General features: G+C 36.1%; 1 protein-coding gene across 1 annotated transcript in view; it reads left to right on the top strand.

The window, feature by feature from the left end:
• LOC104909327 (ephrin type-A receptor 6) overlaps positions 1-20024 on the top strand; it is a 450149-nt gene that overhangs the window by 411946 nt on the left and 18179 nt on the right. The window contains exon 14 of the mRNA XM_085239360.1: positions 11822-11944. Within this exon, the coding sequence (XP_085095486.1) occupies positions 11822-11944 (123 nt within the window). The remainder of the gene's footprint in view (positions 1-11821; positions 11945-20024) is intronic.

Below are 20024 nucleotides of genomic sequence, written 5' to 3'. Positions count from 1 at the left end.
TGCAGAGTTTTCAGTTTTAGTATGTTCTCTTCTTAATATAAGCACAAAACACTAATGGTAATTCTGTAAACACATTTTAAAATGGAAATATATTCTGACATTCCCAAATTGATTCATGACTACATCAGTTGGTAGATATTGTCATTTTTCTACTAAACTTTAACAAGGTAGTTTCTACCGAATAAAATTTGAAAGTAAGTTAAGCTGATAATGAAGTAGAAATCTGAAACAAACTACCATACAGTTGCTAGAACTCACATAATTGATTTCCTTTCTTCCTGAAACAACAGAAGCTTATTATTCTTCCTAGAATAACTTACCCACTTTGGAAAAGAGTCTCCACTTTTCCCTTTTTCTACTTTCTTCTTTCAATTATAGGTGAGTACATTCTTCAACATTCGGACATTGTTTTTTGCAGTTTTAGATAACATTTGCAATTTACTTTCAGTTTTCAGTGAATGTCTTTAGAAGCAAAGAAAAATATGACTTTTTTGCCTATTTAAATGCTGACTGCCCTATGTTCATCCTGCCAGAATCACTGGTGCCAAAACTAGCATAACAAAAATCAGATTACAGAGGTAATGGCATTCATCCTTCTACACCAAGTGAGCACTGAAATTGAGTTGTCCTCTGAATGCACGATATCCACAAAGAGATCATTAACAAGCAGAAATTGTCTTTGGTCACTAACATTTTCCAAAAATGCAACTAGAATTGCCCATACATATGCCAAAGTTAATCAGATAGAGACAGAAGCAGCCTACATCTTGGCTTCTGACACAGTTTTTTATCAACTGTGTGCTGGGATAACTTCTTTGAGTCTCGTAAGGTTTTTCTGAGATTTTTTAATCTAGCATATAGGTTTGTAAATGTTGAACCTAAAATGCAATATAGTACACTTCCTTAACACCAATGAACGTGTTGGTATCACTGGTTTAAAGGAGTCAGTGTTTGTGATGTAAAGAAAAATCAAACGTTGGTACTTAATTTCAGTAATATTACTGAAATATGAATTGCTTAATCGTATGATCATAAATAGTGAATGGAATTATAAATTGACATGATCATCATCACATTCTTTTTATAATCTATGTTTGTGTAACAGAATATATATCTATTTTTTTTGTCAATTGACTCTTTAGAAATGCAGCCCCAAGTGCTTTTTCGTAACTGAAAGCAGTGTGTCCTCAATTGCTTTCTAAAAGTGGAGAGTGTTTATCTCCTACTCCTTGTTCACACTTACAGCCTAGAAAAGCAGAAAAGTAGATGATCAGAATTTTAATTGCAGAATTGCAGAATGTTCAGCAAGTTGAATCAATACATCTATCCTTACATATTACGCATGAGAAGCTATTTTACTCATTGCATTAAAACCCATTGCATTTTTTAAAAATGAAGCTAAAAATTATAATCTTTATAATCTTTCTTTTCATGGAAATGCCATTAAAAAGAACTGAAAATCTAAAACTTCTTAACCATCCTATTTATAAGATCTCCTCAACATATCCCATGAGAGATTCATGTCTTGAATGATGAAGAATTCCATAGCTTGGGAACTCTCTGGTTTTACTGAGGATCTTTCCTTCCAAAATCATGGAAACAGAGTGATCAAAAGAAGACTGAAATGAAAAATCGTAATAAAGAATGTACATACAAAATGATTCACAAAGGTTCGGGCTTAAATTGCAGGCTATGTTTTCTACATCTTGAAAGATCCAGTTCTGAAGTATTTTGCTTCCAGCTAATTTGATGGTACATGCATGGCTGTGAAATCCAAATGCACAGCATGCAGTGCATAGAACAGCATTCTGAGTTTGTACATATCTATAAATATATAAGGATTTCACTGCTCTTGTTTAGGATTGTTTAAAAGTGCTTTAAACTTTAAAAGCACTGACTAAAAAATAATTAGAAAGTAGACAATTTAAACTTAGATTGTTTTATCCTGTAAAAGAAGCACATTATTTCCAATTACTATTCCATTAACACTGCAAAGATGATCCAAGACCACAGTTGTTATTGCTGTTAAAAGCCTTAATCATATTAATGTTATCATACCAGTCTTCTCAGCGACCACAACATCAGTGTGCATTGACATTTGACACATCGCAAAACAAATGGCTTTAAGTATTTGCAGAACTCTTTTCAAGCAGTTCTCTCTTCTTTTTTTTTTTTTTTTTTTTTTTTCACTTAAATGGCTGTTTGTCCAGAAGGGAAATTGAATTAGATGATAATATTCCATTCAATTATTCTGTAACTTTCATTTCTTACTCTATCAGAATTGTAAGCTTCTTCTAGCATTTGGTTTTCTCCCAGAGAAGTCCTAAGTAAAGACAAACGTTGCTATAACTGGGATTTTCTAAAATAGTCACATTCTATGTCAGTATTCTCAAATCCGGATTTATTTCAAGCTGCCAATCAAGAAATAAAAGAAAGATTAAACTTATGAGGACTTATGGAGACCTGAACAGCATCTTTGCCCTACAAGGTGTTTGTCATCTGCACATTTTGCTCGTTTCTAGAGAGATCCCATAAAATTGATTCTGGAGCAGAGATGCACAGAATTGCTGTAGAAAATGGAGACTTTTAAAAATATTTTCCGACAAGAACTAGGTCAAAGTGATTTTCTTTCAGAAATTATGCCAAAACATGTGAATGATTTGTTATTCTCAGACCAGTAAAATTAACAAAATTCAGAATTAAAATCAAACTGAGATATAAGCCCAGCAAAGCATGGAAATGCATTTTCCAGACATCTAAAATAGTCATTGTGCAATCTTTCAGAAATTTTGTGATGAAAATAAGCAAAGCAGCACTTGTAGAAATTGAGTCCTTTACTATTATTATTATTAGTTGTTGTTACTGGAGAAGAAAACAGAAATGTTTCCAAGCAAACAAACCCTTCTTCAGATTATCTTGTTGAGTTTTGTTATCTGAAAATTTCCCCACTCTTTGTAAGGATGTTGGTTGGATTCCTCAGGAGACAAACCTCCGGGTGTGTATAACATTCCTACTAGGTCATCAGAACCTCAGCAGAACTCATATCAGGGCAGTGTCCCTGATCCCTCTGACATTTGGTCAGAGCCAACACTGAAGAAAGCAGAAAATGAAGAAAGGATTCATATGTATGTTTCATAACATACATTCCAGATACATCAGTGTTGTTTACCTGAGTGGTTAAATCTTAAGTCTGTTTTTTGATGGAAATTTCCATTCTTATTTAAAATACCATGTATGACTACTAAACAAGGATTTAAAAAATCTTACACTGCTTCTTCATAGTTTAGAAGCAAGTTGCTGCTGAATACTAAAATTCTCAGGTTCTCATTCCCTTCAAACTCATGGCACTATCCTAAAATAATCAAACACTATGAAAGCAATTCTAGGTTTTCCAATCTTTTTTATAAATATCATAAGTATGTTTACTTTGTATTTCCCTGCACTTTTTCTGAAATTACTAGAGCTCTCACAATCCAGCCTTAACTGGCTGAGTTATTTGAGTATACAGGTGTTTGTCACAGCTAGGCAGAATTTCTACTACTTTTTCTTCTATTTTTTCTAGTAAGTGTTTCGGATCCAAAACTTTTTAAAAGAGTTGTTTATGAATTTCTAGGAAGTTTTGCCATTATTTGTTTGAAAGTGAAGCCAGTTTGTCAGCAAAGGTGCAATCTTCTGGATTTTTTGTCTTCTTTAAATGTGTTATTTTCTATTGCTCTTAGGGCACATTGGTTCCTCAGCCATTTTGCTTACAGCATTTTGCCACAAGGGAATAATAGATCCTGTTGCTCCAATGATATAGTAGCTCTCTTTAAGAGCAATTGGTCATTGTAGTCTTATTTAAAACTTTGTAAGTCTACTGCCTTTCTGAGAATAGTCACCTAATTGTAGGCAACATACAGTGTCAGTCCCATTCAGAATAATGGCAGCTGACTGAAAAAGGGCAGTTCTGCAGGGGATGTTGTCCAGTACAGTGTTACTCTTCATCTGTTTTTGGGAGAAGAGCTTTCTTGCAAAGAAGCATTTTTATGGAATATAATAGGGCTGGGGGCAGGGAGTAGCTTTTGTTTTAAAATAAAATTTTCAAGTGCACTGTATCTTAATGAATTTTCATTGTCACTAAGATACAGAAAAAACGTGAAATTTTGAGCAGCTCTTGGTCCATTTTTAAGATGATCCAAGAGAATTAAATTATGTCATTTGTTAAATTTCTTAGAGAGATTTTCATAAATTATATTTTCATGTAAGCTAACCAACTGGCTCACCAATACTCAGAATAAGCTTCTAATTTTCATAAGTAATTCTTGTAAATGATATTATTTCAATTGCAGCTTTTCCCTTGGAAATGTATCATGGAATACATATTTATAACTTCGTTATTCAAAGTCTGCCTGGTAAATGAAGTTTTACATTTACATCCTGGCTGTACACCCAGGATTTTTAAGTTTTCTAGTACTGTTTGCTTTGAGTTAGTATTCCAAGTTCTGTATTTTACTTTAGCGAGGTTAAAAACTCAGGCTGCCTTAGAAGTTGCCCAGATGCTGGTTGTTAAAGATCTACAAAGTGTTCTTGGAAGTGCATTCGGGAATAACAGAATTATTTGTGAAGGCTCTGGTTTGATATAATTCACTTCTACTAGAATCTGAGGAAATAAAATTAGGCGATCCTCTGAAAATTTATTGCTGAATGTAAGAGTGCAAATTTCCCTCTGCACAGAAGCATACATTTGATACAAGGTTTGTTTGTACTAGCTTAGTTACCTGAGATCAGAATTTAGCCTTGGAATTTTTTCACTGTAGTACTTGGAAGGTAATGGAAATCTCCCCGTAATTTTGTGGAACCAGATTACCTCCAGAGCTCCCTTCCAACCTCAGCCATTCTGCAATTCTCTGATTCTGTGATTTCAGTATGGGTAAGCACACTCATTTCTGTTAACTGTTGTGGTTTCACAGCATTTTACCATAGTATAGTTTTGTGATCTTAAATTTCAGATTTGCCTGAGACATGTTAGTTATGTGGGTAAAAATTCGGGCACACCACTTTGTACTATACCCCCTTTACTTCCATGTGTTAAAAAGCTCTATTATACTTAATTACTGCTGTATTCTAAATCTCCAGATAAATGCAATCAAAAAGACTTAAGCTAATTTTTATAGATTCACACTTTCTGTATGGACTGAAAATAGGATTAAACAAATTCATCAGGGATAAATTTTAGCTCTACTTCTTTTTCTTCTTCTCTCCTCTCCTCTCCTCTCCTCTCCTCTCCTCTCCTCTCCTCTCCTCTCCTCTCCTCTCCTCTCCTCTCCTCTCCTTTCGTCTCTTCTCCTCTCTTCTCTTCTCTTCTCTTCTCTTCTCTTCTCTTTCTCTTCTCTTCTCTTCTCTTCTCTTCTCTTCTCTTCTCTTCTCTTCTCTTCTTCTCTTCTCTTCTCTTCTCTTCTCTTCTCTTCTCTTCTCTTCTCTTTTTTCCCACTCAAAGTCAGCATTTTGAATGTGCTTGAAAATCTGACATCATAATTTTGAAATTTTATAAAACTTTCCATATGTCCTGCATTAAAAAGAAAAATTATAGTGTAACACGCAATTCCTGGTGGTCTATAAAGAATAAATCAGTAAGATCACATGAGAGAACAGATTGTAGGTTTTCAGTACTTTCCATAATGGATGTATTGCAAATAATTTTGAAAAGATGCTCAAACCTAGCTTTCATTATGAAACACTAGAAAGAATAAAAACTATGATTTAGCTGAGAATGGAAGGTGCTCATACCGTAAGCCAGCCTTGGCCTAGACATTGAGTGATTACACTGGATAATTCCCGTGTTCAGAAACAGGAAAACTCTTTCTACTTTCCATTCTCTAGTATGCCATGACTAAATGTTACACTCCCATCTTAATGAAAGTGCAGTTATGAGTGAAAACATCCTGAAGTCATTCTGTTGCTTCCTGTCAAGCTGAACAAAAAAGCTCATTATAGCCCTTCAGCTCACTTCCTCAAGCATTCATCTGCAGAGTTCTTAACAATTTATCTTAGCTATATTTTACAATCCCTGTATGAAAAGCATCAAGACAATTTACTATATAGAAGTAAACATCATTTTTTACATTAAATGCACTAACCGTGCATTTTTCCTTTTTTAAAATTGTAAACAAAATCTATAGGAAAAGAATAACAAGCTAAAATCTCCTTTTTACGGTACCAGTAAACAGAAATAATTGACAGTAATTGTGACCTCTCTGGAAAATATCCTTCCAGTTTATTATATTATGTTGCCAAATTGCTCCTTTTGAGTTAGAATCAAAGAATTATAGAATCACCAAGTTTGGAAAAGACCTCCAAGATCATCTGTTCCAATTATCCACATACTGTCAGTATTTCCCCACTAAACTACGTTTCTTAGTACCACATCTAAACATTTATTGAACACCTGCAGGAATGGTGACTTCACCACCTCCCTGGGAAGCTTTTGCCAGTGCCTGACCACTCTTTCAGAGAATAAATCTTTCCACTAATACTAGTAGTCGATTATAAGTTGCTTACAGAGGGATAGGTGAGATGGTGGCTGTCCCATACAGGCTAAATCACCTGTAGCCTTTTTGCAATCACAGTCTGCATATGTTCTCCTGCTAAGGACAGCTTAAAGCAATGCCCCTCAACCACTCTGTGGCATCAGAAGGAGAGGAAGCTGTAGTCCCTGGCTGACTTCTACAGAAATTCTGCTGATAAGTCTTTGAAAAAGGTAAGATGAGCACAAGTCATACGACAATACAAATTTTTGTAAAATAATAGAATCACTGAATATCTCATGTTGGAAGGGACCCATAAGGATAATCGAATCCAACTCCTGGGACCACACAGGACTGTCCAAAATCCAAACTGTGTCTGAGAGTGGTGTCCAAACACTTCGTGATCTCTGGTACTTGGTGCCGTGCCCACCTACCTCTGGTGCAGCACCCGTCTCTAACCCCCAGCTGCCCCTCCCCTGGCACAGCTCCATGCCGTTCCCTCGGGCCCTGTCGCTGTCACACAGCAGAGCTCAGCGTTGCCCCTCTGCTCCCTGTGGGGAGCTGCAGCTGCCATCAGGCTTCCCCTCAGCTCCTCTGCTCTGTGCTGAAACAACCAAGGGACTTCAGCTGCTTCTCATACACCTTGCCCTCCAAACAAGGCCTTTCCGTTTACTTCAGTGAAGACGTCTTACAAACGCCAAGAACTTCTCACAGCTTTGAAAAAGATTCTTTCAGGTACAATAGTATACTTCTTGTGGACAAGGAAGAAAGAGAAAAGAGACCTATTTTGTTTGCATTTGTGTTTGATAAATACCATTAATAAGAAGAGTCAAGTACTTCAAAAATAGGGAGAAAATAGGCTTATTTTTATTAACCAAATTCATGATTTGGTTTGATGACCACTTGGGGATTCTATGTTTCCTTTCCTTGAACAGTATGTTACAGCGTTTAACACAGTTCTTGCATCTTTGGGAGGTTTTCCAAGCAACTTCAGACATGTTGTTAGACATAATGCAGAGACTCTAAAAATGTTCTCCTTTTTAAAAGCAAACCTCCACAAACTGCACTAAGTTTATACAGATACAATTGCTAGAGGAAAATATAACAAATCAACCCAGAGGCTTCCAGTTGGCCAAAGTGCTCTGGTACCAGGGTAAAGAAGCAGCAGCTGAGGAGGAGGAAAGCTGGAGTGTTAAGCCATTGAGGAGTTCTAGTGCTGCGCTACTTCTGTAGCGCGTGTGGGAGCAAAACTGGTGGCTATGTTTGCACTCAAGTCAGCAGGTGTGAGTGGGTATGCACTGTCATTATCAGAATAAAACTATGTTTAGTTTCTGTGAAAAATAGTGTAGGGTTTTGCAGCAAAATCATGTTGTTGCTAGCCCTAGGCAATGGGATGTGCCTTTGCTGCAGGGAGAAATGGCTGTTCCTTCTGGCAGGGCATACTGTTGCTATGCAAGTTTTAATAAATGAGTGTGAATTAATGTTATGTGCTCTGGAGCTGAACTAAGCATGTGTATTTCCTTACCCCGCTATCTTTTCTTCCTCTTCTGTTCTATGTGGATAATATGCTGCTAAAACCATGCCAGTGTAGGATGCTGTGCAAGTGACTTCCCTATCAAATTCTATCATTTGTGGGTTGATATTCCCCCTGGAACAACAGACGAAGGCAGACGGCAGGCTAATTGATTCAGCGCTCCCCCATTGCTTCTCAGCACAAGCACTTAGCTGTAATAATTGTGAAAAAGAATTGACGCTGAGCTATAAACTGGTGACACAGAATTCAGTAAATGGTGTGTACTCCACAAACTGCCAGCTAGTCAGAGTATTGACATATATTTTTACTCTTTCAATGCATTTTTCCAACTAATATCTGTAACTAATGTAGTTTCCCAAGTTTCAGTGGCATAATGTTCACAGTGGATAACTATGGAGTGGGAGAAGGGGTTTGTTTTGTTTTTCCTCATAATAAAATCATGCCCTCAAGCTTCTACAGAACAGCAGTATTTTAGTGCACTCAGGAATTGTGGTTTAATATGCATAAATATTCCTTTTCCCCATTTAGAACCAGTAGGACCATATACTAAAAGCTCTTTCCATTAGCATAATTCCACCCAATGCAAAAATGCTGTTAATTTTCATACTAGACAACAGAATACTTACACGGACCTTGTCTCTGCATGATGTGTGCTGACAGAATTGTATTTCTCAAGAAAATTCATCAGCTAAAGTAATATTCTAGTATCTTGAAAGTGTCCAGTACGTTGCTTTAGAGGGATTTTTTTTTTAATTAAGCATCAAGATTTCTGTATCTGCATGCCTATATCTATAGCTATTCCTATATTCCTATATCTGTCATATGCCTCTAAAAAATGAATATTACTTTTGCCATTTGTGTAAAGCATCAGGATGCGGCACATTCTTTGTTATTTTTTTTGTTCAGCTAAACACAGTCCCAATTTAGAAAAAGAGGAAATACTATGATCTCATTGCCCAGTAAAAAGTACATATTCAGATACAAGGAAAAGCATTTCTTTTCATTGATTTCCACACAGAAATCATGCATTTCTACAGAACTGATGTTTTCTTCTTAATGTCATATTCTTACTCCGTTGTATTGGCAGAGAGCTTTCTCCCTTTCTGTCTTGAACACAATTCTTAGTTACAGTTTTTCTTTTCAAAGTTTTCTGATTGTTTATGCAAACAAATACAAAAATACAAAAATGAGAAGTACTTCTATTTATCTATGCCCAAAGCTCTTTCCAGAGTGCTGTCTTTCTGGTGGTGATTGATGGGAGCTATGAAAATTAACTTTCTTTCCTGGTTACCCGTAACAATAAGCAACTTCCATATCTATAATCATGTAATAGTCTCAAACCTTTATCACATTGTGAGGGTGATATTACCAAACTAAGTATTGACTCTTTGTACCAACCACACAATGTATGTTCATTCTGGGACATATGCTGTGTTTTGATCTAGGATCATGCATGCTTTTAGTATGAACCAACTTTCAATACGTCCTTTGGATTTTTATGTTGCTGGATACTGGTTAAGGCTGATTGTTATCAACCTGATCCTTTTCAGAACATATTTGTGGACCTCTGGAAACAGCAAGGTCTTGTTCTTGTAAATACGTGTTCTGCTTAATAGGAGACATTTTTGAGTTGACAGCAGAGTATTTGTCTGGGATTCAGTTATCTAAAATGCCACTGAATGCTTCCTATAAGGTAACTAACTGCTGCTTTGCCTCTTGCTGTCACTTTCAAAGAGTGCAGAACTGCAGATCTTGTCATCTCTACCACTCAAATATGACTGTATGAGATTTTCTGCAACATCTCAAATGATATAAAGCATCTATGCTTAAGTAACTGAACTTTTTAGTAAGTGAAAAAAAGCATTATTTGTACATATTCCTTTAATTATTTGACACTTGAATACCTCAGTAATTTTAGCCCTCCTGCTCTTAGTATTCACTGATTTTACTCCAAAATTTGCTTGCTCCTTATTTCCAAACATGCACAGTAAATGAAATACACTCATTTTTGTCTTTGATACTTTCTATAACAAAGTAACCTACAGCAACACTGATAGGAAACTTGAGTTATATGCTGTGTAGCTCAACTTAAATGAAGGAAAATGTCAGTGGTGAACCTCAACCTGTTTGGCTTTTCTGAAGGTCTATATATATATGGCACATGATTCACCATGAGGGTACTTTATGGTTGGTATAATCCATGTTTCAAAAAAAAAGGAGCAAAGTTTTATTTGTGAAGTCTTCATATGTTCATTTAGCTGTAATGTTTATATGTGAGATTATGGAAAGATTTTTGATTTGAAAATTGAATTTCTGTGCACTGCATTCTGGACTCTATACATGATCACTTCTGAAAACATTTTAAAATTAAAGCCATGGAGTTTGGAAACACTTTGACAAGACTGCCAAAGTTAGGCTTTTCTGGGATAGCCTGAGGGAATGCTTTTGTTATATATCTTTGCTCATCAGATATGAAAATGCTATGCTCAAAACTCTAAGGAATTTTTTTCCAAGACTGTGGTAGGTCTTACAAATTTAAATGGCAAGTGCAACATATATTGAGAAGAAACAATAGATCTCTTGCTAGAAAGTAAAAAATCAAAGTTCACTTAGACTGTAAGTTCAGAAAATGCATATATAGATTTTAAACCTAAATAATCCTCACTTGTATTTGTATTAGTTCAAAAAGCAAACAAACTCATAGTTGCATGAATTTTAAGAGGAATGTTTTCTATTTCTACAGAATCAGCTGTGACATACCTGTAAGGTGATGAAAACAAACTTATCATTGCCTATGTTATTGAATGAATGCTTGCTTGATGAACTTGCAAAAACAAACAAATTATTCTGATTGTCAGCTTGAATTTATTGCAAGTTTGGAGAATCTTGACTCTATTTTTATGCAAGATGCAGAACTCTCCTTTCAGATATAGCTTCAATACTGGCACTCACTGAGCATTAACGAGCCAGCTGTAATGATGTCTCTCAATCTCTGTGCCTATGCTGAAAGCTGAAAAAGTGAATCGAATGATAGAGCTCTTATTTATCAGTGCTCTCTTAGATATATCACAAGTATTTAATTTAAAAGGGATGGATGAGATAATCTGAGATGAATCTATGCACTTAGGCAATGAAAACAGATTTTTTCAATTGGAAGGGTGAAACATGCAAAGCTTCTGATGGTAGCAAAGCAGAAAGAGGCTGTATCTATACTCCTGACTTTTGCTGGCATCCTTATATTGACAGGTGTTTGGAGATCTGATAGAAGGTCTGGCTTAGCTGTGTTAGCTGTCCTACCACTAATTCTGGTTCCCCGACTGCCCTGGCCTGACACGAGTGCTTTCAAGTGGCTTATCTTGGAAGTACTGACATAAAACTCAGCTCTACTGGTACAGCTTCGCCTCTACTAGTCTCTCTTTGATTTGCATACAAAAATGTAAACTGCCTTTACAGTAGAGCCATTTGGAATGCATTATGAATATCCAAGAGGTGTATTTTTCCTTTAAAATCTCAATTTTTTTCCATTCCTTCTAGAAATGCTGGGATTCTTCATTTGCAGAGTACACAGAAAACAACTTCCTTCTGGTTGCAGCTGTGTATTGTATGGCTTGGATAAAAAGCAATCAAAAACATTTAACTGTATTTTATAAGATCTGTTCCAGTGAAACCACTGTTAATTTTGCAGAGAGTTGTTTTTTTCTTTTTTTTTCCTTAAACAGACAGCTTCTTTTATCAGCCAAAGAACAAGTCATTTGATTAATCATCGTTTTTATCTCTTTGAAAGGATCCTTTCCAACCATTGGGGTGAAGTCTCTTTCAAGATTCCTGAGGGCGGGATTTTTAAATAGCATCCTGACCTCACATCCAGTCTCAGGGGGTGGATCTTTACCCCCCAGCATTTCCTCTGGTAGGTATTCCAGCCTTTTTCCCCACATTGATTTTTCTCTTCACCCTCTGAACCATCTCTCCACAGCTCTCAGGGAAACAAAATTTGGTACTGATTACAGGGGGAGATCAGATGTTCCTTCCAATAAAAAGTCAAACTGGAAGGAAATGGAAAAGAGAAGTTACTCTTCAAGGACTAGCTATTTCCTTGAATCACTGTATAGGAAAAAGTGTGAGGGAAAGTAGTCAACCTAAATACTGCAAGAGAAAGCCTGGTATCTTTTAATCAAGTGCTTCATGGAGCATATCTGTGTGCACCAGGGAAACAAGACTTTAAAAATGCCTCTATAAAATCCCATCTTTATGTGACTCTATGACTCTTCTCTAAAAATTTGCATTTCCTTGCTAAAACATGGAAGTAAAACAAAAATTGGAAAGGCAAAATTTAATTAAGTAATGGAGTTTGAGTCTTTTGTATGCTTATGTAGTTGTGACTTCTATCTTAGGAAAACTGCCTTAATTTTTTTAAATAATTTTTATAATAATTTGAACTACTTTAATTCTCCTTTACAATAAATGAGAAAATTCCATGGTTTCTGTTGTCAGCACAGTACACCACATCATCTCTTGCTAGGTCTCCAGCAGTGCTATGGGTCTGTGGTGGCACAGAGGACTTAGAGGGTTGGCTTGTGGTTGAACATAGGCTAAGAATAAGAACACAGTGCCAGGTAAATAGGCTGCTCTCTAGTACTGGGCTGAAGCAGGAAATACAGATAGACTAGAAGCATTCTCAGGAGGATTTTTTGTTTTCTCCATTCTTCTCTGGAGCCATTAAAAATCATCTGTCATCAAATCTAATAAACAAGGAGTAAATAAAGGTATCTTAATTATGGTTAAAATTAAATTAAAATTCAGTTCTGTTCCTCTCCAAAGTACATATTTACATGCAGAATTAATCCATAAGTGAGTTAATGTCCTATCTATATCCTTTCAGGACCTCTTACCAGTAATGTAACTTACAGTTTTAGTTAAAGAGAAAAAATTGTCTTATGGTACAATTAGGAGGCAATCTGAAGGATGGCATACATGGTATTGATTTGTTATACAAAAGAAAATGCTCTACCTCTCTGTGCCTTGTTTTATCCATTGTGATAATTACAAGCCTCATCAATATATGTTACTCAATATGGAATTTATTTATTTATTTATTTAAGTGCTATTATTTCTTTGTTTGCTTTCTTTCTTTGAATAGAAGCTTCTGAGCAGCTTTCATGTCTTTTCATTGACTCTTTGACTCTTTGGGTGTCTTTGTCAACAGTCTGTAAAATGCTTTTCCTATTTTTTCTCCTAAGGATATTTCATTATTCAATAATCATTAGGCAATTTTGGCAGTCATCACAGTGAGAATGGTATCTGTCACAAAACAGCTCTGTGGAAGAAGAAGTATTCCCAGCACCCTCCCTTCCCTGAATTCTCTGTTTTGAATATTGTGTAGCATATCACTGATTCTACTAGTTTAAATATGCCTTAAATGCATTAATAAATTGGCTTTTCACCTAGCTACCTACAAGTTTTTCTTGTCCATTTGTAAGATCCTCAGGACTGCTGTTTTTCTGAGTGTTTGTAGAATGTCATGTTTTGGACTTAAGTCATAGCTTTTAGTGTGATTACTTAGTAAGAGTGTTTCATAATCTCTTGCTGTTAAGTGTCTTTTACTAAGAATTCGATCTGATTAAATATTCAAAACAGAGAAAAAATAGAAATTTAGCTACATGTTGAGCAATGTATACCCTAGCAAGGTAATGAAAATAAATGCTGTTTGGTCATGTCAATAACAAAAAAGTGCTCAGAACCAGCCCCATAGAGAGAGACAGATGCCACCCATCTTTTGCAAAACAAAGAATATCAGGTAGTTGAAAGCCAATAAGGAACTGTGACAAATCCAATGGAAAATTTGTGTTTCTTTGAGAAAGATTGTGAGTGTGGGAGTGGGCAGGTGGCAAGAAACTCCACATTAAAAATCAGAAACTGCTATTAACATATGCATCCTAACAACCTTATCCATAGTACTTCTCTTTAACTCTTCATTTATTCCTCTCCTGTGGACAGTTAAGCACAATCTTAATTCTGTATTGCCTCTTTCTATTGCAGTGATGACCAGAGGGTGCCACTTTCAATGCACACTGACTTTCTGAATTACTTAAATCAACTTTGCTATATGTGTGAACCAAAACCCAATACACTCGCTGTATTTTTTTGAAGGAAAACACATCTCCTGTTGAAAGTAGTACTGATCTGAGATGTGAGAGAGTCAGAACTGTATCTCTTACTCTTTGTGATTCAGTAGAAAAGTTCATCCTTGAATAGTAGTCACTTGAGCACAAAGAGAAGGAATGTACCCTTTGTCCCTTTCCTGTTGAAAAACAGTGCACTCAGTACCTGACCTTTTTTCTGAATACTGCTTTACCAAGAAACAGATATCCAGGCAACACTGCCCACGGCAAGGGGGTTGGAACTAAATAATCTTCTATCCAACCTAAACCATTCTGATTCTATGAACTCCACCCGTAAGGTTTTCAATGACTAATACCCATGCTATCATGACTGTCTCTGGCTCTTTGAACAGCAACATGTGGGCAAAATCATCTGTCCACTGGAGTCTTGTTGCTTCCCCTGTCCCCAGCCTTTTCCCTCTCTTACTAAAAGTGAGAGAGTTGCTGATTTTATGTTTGTACTAGAGGGAAGAATGTTTGACTGCTGCCTTTGGTAGCGCTGTGACCTAAACTCCATTATCAGAGATTGTTGGGCTTATACTGAACAATACCTGTCATAAGCCTAACAAAAGTACTTTACATTTAATAACTTTGCTGAATTATACCCTAATTGTTTCACATATAGCTTCTGTGTAAGGTTTCAGTGAATTAAACTAACGTGGAAAGCTTAAAATGCTTGCATTATTCTGCTATAAGGGTCATGAGGAACAAAGACAGTGAGGTGCTTTTATTTACAAAAACATTTAACTCAAACTATGTGCTAGATTTACTCCAAAATAGTCCAAATAGGGGGGAAAAAAAATCTTATTAAAGAAAAAAAAAAAAAAGAAACATTTAAAGTAATTTTTCTACAGAATTCCCCAGATATGTCGTTGAAGTTAAATACTAAGAACTAAACTGGGAAGCCTCCCAAAGAAGTACCTGGAAAACATCTTGGCAGAGCAGAGTAACACTTGTTTTCTTTTTATGTTTTTCCACTTCAGGCAAGGGGAGGAGGCAGTGCATTTATTTGTACTGTTGCATTGACAGCCAGTGTTCAGTTGTGTGTAATCTGGTGTTGGGTTTTACATTGCACAGAGGTTCCTGTATGTAAAAGGTATATTCGCGTAGCCAAACTAAGGCTTAAGATGAATTTGTGGTGCAGGCATGGGACTTGACATCTTTCTTCATAAAAGGATTGCCGCAAATGTAGATATTTTTTTTTAAACCTAGTCATAGCTATACTAATGCAATAGCGTTTATATTTGATAGTTCATCAGAAGTCTGCCACTTCCATACAGTGTTTCATTAGAAGTAAGGCCTTCAGGAGGCCTGCAGAGATCTGTCCTATGTTTTTGGAGGAAGAAAAAAAAAAAATGTCCCTTTACAGAGAAAAGCTTCCTTTTCATTTAGCCATCATTTTTGTCACAGTTTTTTTAGTCTCTTATTATCCCACCTGTTAGCAGTACAGATTCACATGATTTAATTGATGCAAATCTATAATGTAATGGTTCATCACCAATGGATTCACAAAAGCAAAATATACCTTTTCTCAAATCCTTGCAAAAATTAAATAGAAATTTTAAAGTCTAACAATTTACATCCTCATCATACATATGTTGGCATGAACAAAGAAGCTTAGCCACTTCTTCCTATCTACAGAGGCACATATACACGTGCACATGTTGAAAATAAATAGCTAAATTGCAGTGCTGCTTTTATTTTTTTAAATTCTTACCTGCCCAAACTAGTAGTGTTTGCTCCATTTTGGGAGATCTCTTAGTTTCCTTTTCCAGTTGTGTATTTGCAGCTCTTGATTTCAGTCACGCATAATGTGAACGTATACCCATATTACCTGGCAGAAATTAGATATAGAAAATGGTATGGTTTGCTGCTGTCATTGGGGGGTGTTGGAGACATTATAAACCTGATGGATTAGAAAGGAAGGGAGGGAAATGAAATACCTTTACTGTTGTTTCTTTCAAGCTCTGAATTTTTTTATTAACAAGAACAGCTAGAAATGAGTGTCAGGCTATGAGTAACTATGGCAAAGTCCCTGTTAAACAAATTTCCCCACCTCCCTCCATAATGTTCAGTATTCAGACTATATCAGCAAACGACATATATGGTAATATTCACATTTTTTATATGGAGCTTCTCAAAAACCTCAGACAACTGTAGAATACTAAAGCAAGTGATTATCAGTTTTCTTTCCCCTAAAATTAATATTTTCCTACAATTTCAAAGTGCACCTGAATGAGCCCATTATTCTTGATATTATAGAAGGTGACAATTGAAAGCAAATTGTATTGACAGACTGTTATTGAACAAAATTGCTCAACAAGAACCATCAAGGAGCAATTATGCATATTGAAACTCAACTATAATTTTATGGTACTCCAATAATGAGAAAAGTAACCATTAATTTTTTTTTTTCAGTTAATGCGTTTTTCCCTACTCTGGATTCCAGTACCTAAAAGTGGCTGTGTTTTTTTGTTGAACGAAAATTGCTAAACCTTTCTTGCTGACTAACAAATTGATTCTTTTATTGCATTCTCTAGAATATCTGAGCCCAATAGCTCGTCTAGTTTATTCTTTCCAGCATCAGTGCTATTTCACTGGCATGGCTAGCCTATAAACCCTAGTACATAATGGCATGCGTTTTCTGAGTACAGATGCCCAAGCTGAGAATGTATGTGGACTTTACCATTAGGCAGGCAAAGAGTACTTCACAGCCAAAATATGGATGATGAGTGAGTAACATAATTAGTGAGATAATGTTTTGGTTTATTAACGTTTAAACTTGAATTGTAGAATAGAGTCCTCTGAGTGTAGGACATGAAAAAAAGAGGTCTCCGTTCTCCACCCTTGCTAAATAGCTCACTTCATGCCCAGACATCATCATAAACAGTTCCAAGTGTTTTAGTCCTAGAAGAAGTTCAGGAAAATATTACTGAAACCTGTTTCAAGTCAGTATAAAGTGGTTCTTAAAAAGTCTGGATGTGTCAGCATGGTTCAGGGGTATATGAAGGTTTTGAAAAATAGCAGAAGACTCTCCAATAAGGTGCTCATATGTACTTAGAATAGTTCATGTGGCATCTTTTAGAGCTGTTCTTCAAATGTACTGGCTCCTGTTCCTGTCCCTGTGCAGGGACACGTAAGACATCTTACCATAATGCTGAAGGTGTTTCTTTTTCGTTTCTGTTTTTAATGTTCATGTAAACATAAGCAGCAGGAATGAAACAAGTAACTAACTCCATCTAATGAAATACTACTATTTGTTCTGTTTTTACCATCTGCTGCATTCTCTTTTTTTCTCTCATGAAAAGACAAGAAATAGAAAACAAATCATGGGAACAATGCAGCTGCTTTCTTTTTACAGTTCCACTTTCTTTCCTCAAAACCTTCCAGAATCTCTTTTGTAGGCACACGAGAGGAGTGAATTAGGAGGAATCAGAGGCTGCAGAAGCTGAAGTCTGCTAAAACTTATTTTGTCCACAGCACATTCTCCTGTTGTTATGTGAGAACTGGAAGAAATGTTTGCAGCACTTTGGGTACTGATTGTAAACAACCACACAGCGGGTTTTTGTGTAGTGAGTGTAAAATATACAATATAAAAATATAATAATATTTTTATTTTTTATTATATATATAACCAATATAATATAAAATTACAGAGAAACAGCTCAAAGGACAATATTTTCAAATTGTGATGATACAATGGACACATGAATTCTGATCTGCAGAAGTAATAGAACAGTATTTTCTTAGAAGAACTAGAGAACAGATTCAAAGATTTTGCTCTGCAAGTTGAAGAGTAAATATCCTGTGTATGGAGGCATTCAAGACCAAGCTGGATTTGGTTCTGGGCAGCCTGGTCTAGTAGTTGGTGACCCTGCATATAGTGGGGGGTTGAAACTAGATGATCATTGTGGTCCTTTTCAACCCAGGCCGTTCTATGATTCCATGAATGTTTCTATAATTCTATTTATGTCAAAAGTTCTATTCCCATAATGGGAATGAAAGATTTAGTTAAAAGTAAAGACTGTAGAAATGAACATATGCTAACTGCATTCTTTTTCATGGATTAATCTTACATAAAACATTAATTAAAGTGGGCTTTGCTGCATTATTTAAAAAGACAATAGGATACAACAAGATGAATATTTGTCATTGATATGACACTTCAAATCCTCCTCCTTACGCATCACTCTACCATTCAATTAGTTTACATGCTATCAAAATCCTGTGGAAAAAAAAAAAGAGAACTAAAAACATATATGCTGTGAATTTTAAACGCACTTGCTATTTCACATCATTCTGCATCGCACGGCTTCCTTTTTTCCTTTTCTGCTTATGAAAAAAATGTCAAGCAGATTGATCAGTGAAAAACACAAAACTGTAACATGAATTCTGAGGTGGCATGACACCAAGATGGGATGTTTGTAATTTATGCTGGTTTTGTTTCATTGATATTACAGTAGAGCCATGTGAGAGAATTCTAATGACAAAACTTTCTCAGGGAAAAATGAATACTTTGTCAAAACCAGTCAGCCACCTGTCACCAGGTGATGTTTGCATCAAAAACCACAAATAACCCCAGAACCTCATGCAGATTCATCTAAGTTTTGAGTAATGAATCCGTGTTCCTTTTTCTGGATCACATAAAGCACTGGTACTGCTCTCATGTGTTCAGAGCAGTTTCCCTAGATGCAGGGAGTCTGACAGGTCTGCCACTGCTGCTCCTTTTATGTTGTGCAGTAGAGAATGCTACTTTCACCAGTATCCAAGGCAGGTGTCTGGCAGGGGGAAGTGAGGTAGAAATAGTTAAGAGCTGTGCAGGAATTACAGAAACAGTCAAAGTGGGTCAATATGCCATGTATAAATAGGATTGTAGTTTCATATTGATGTATTTAGTATGTAGTATGCATACTTTAAGAATGTTTTCTTACAGTACTCCCCACTCGAGCACTTCTGGGTATCTGAAATTGCTGCGAGAATGACTTGTTTTGCTGACTTGAACCTTGTCTTTAAACTAGAGAGTTTCCCCAACTCACGTCTTGTATTGCCTTCCATTTCTGTTCATCTTTGAACCTGTTACTTCAAGTGAGGTTGTCCGTGTTTCATCTGTGTAAGCAATCACAAAAATAGGAAAATAATTCAATGCCTTCCAGAACTGCATAACCCCATGATAAAATACTCAGATATCTTTTTTCTCTCAGAGACTTCTCTACCCCATGCTGTCAACATTGATTCCAGTCCCTGTTCTGAGGATGAAAAATTCATCTTTCTCAGTATCATGAAAACAACATGGATTTTCATAATCTAAGTAATATTTATATCATCTTCTTGTTCTTCTTTTTCTTTTTGTTAGTTTTTTTGCCAGCTAGTTTGCTGGTATTATTTTTCAAAGTCATTTTTGTGCTACACTTTAAACCAAAAGCAGTATTCCATGTTGTACAAGATTCAGCACAGACTTTAATCTTTTCAGGACTCAGATTATACCAAAGTATACAAAGGATAACATCTGCTCTTTGCTGCTAAAATATGAAACTAACAGCAACTAACCAGGGGCTTTATTTTATGGCAGTCCTGTTGCTGGTCACCACCCTCTGACCTTCTAAAGATTAGGCATCCCAGATCAAGCTTTATCACGTTTAGGTCATCAGAAGTAGAGCTGTGCTTTCAGTTTGCTTCCCAGATCTGGAACTGATGGAGTTCAGTGCCTATTCATATCAGGATCTCTGATTTTCACAGAGTATGGTGCCATCTGTCCACTGCCTGCCCTTGGGACCAGTGGCTCTGTCTGCATAGAGATGTCCAATGTTAGATTCTCTCCTTGCATTTACC

Source organism: Meleagris gallopavo, chromosome 1, assembly GCF_905368555.1.
Source record: "Meleagris gallopavo chromosome 1, MGAL_WU_HG_1.1, whole genome shotgun sequence".
Lineage (NCBI taxonomy): Eukaryota > Metazoa > Chordata > Aves > Galliformes > Phasianidae > Meleagris > Meleagris gallopavo.
The sequence above is the reverse complement of the archived record's forward strand: the minus strand, read 5'-3'. Positions and strand labels throughout refer to the sequence as shown.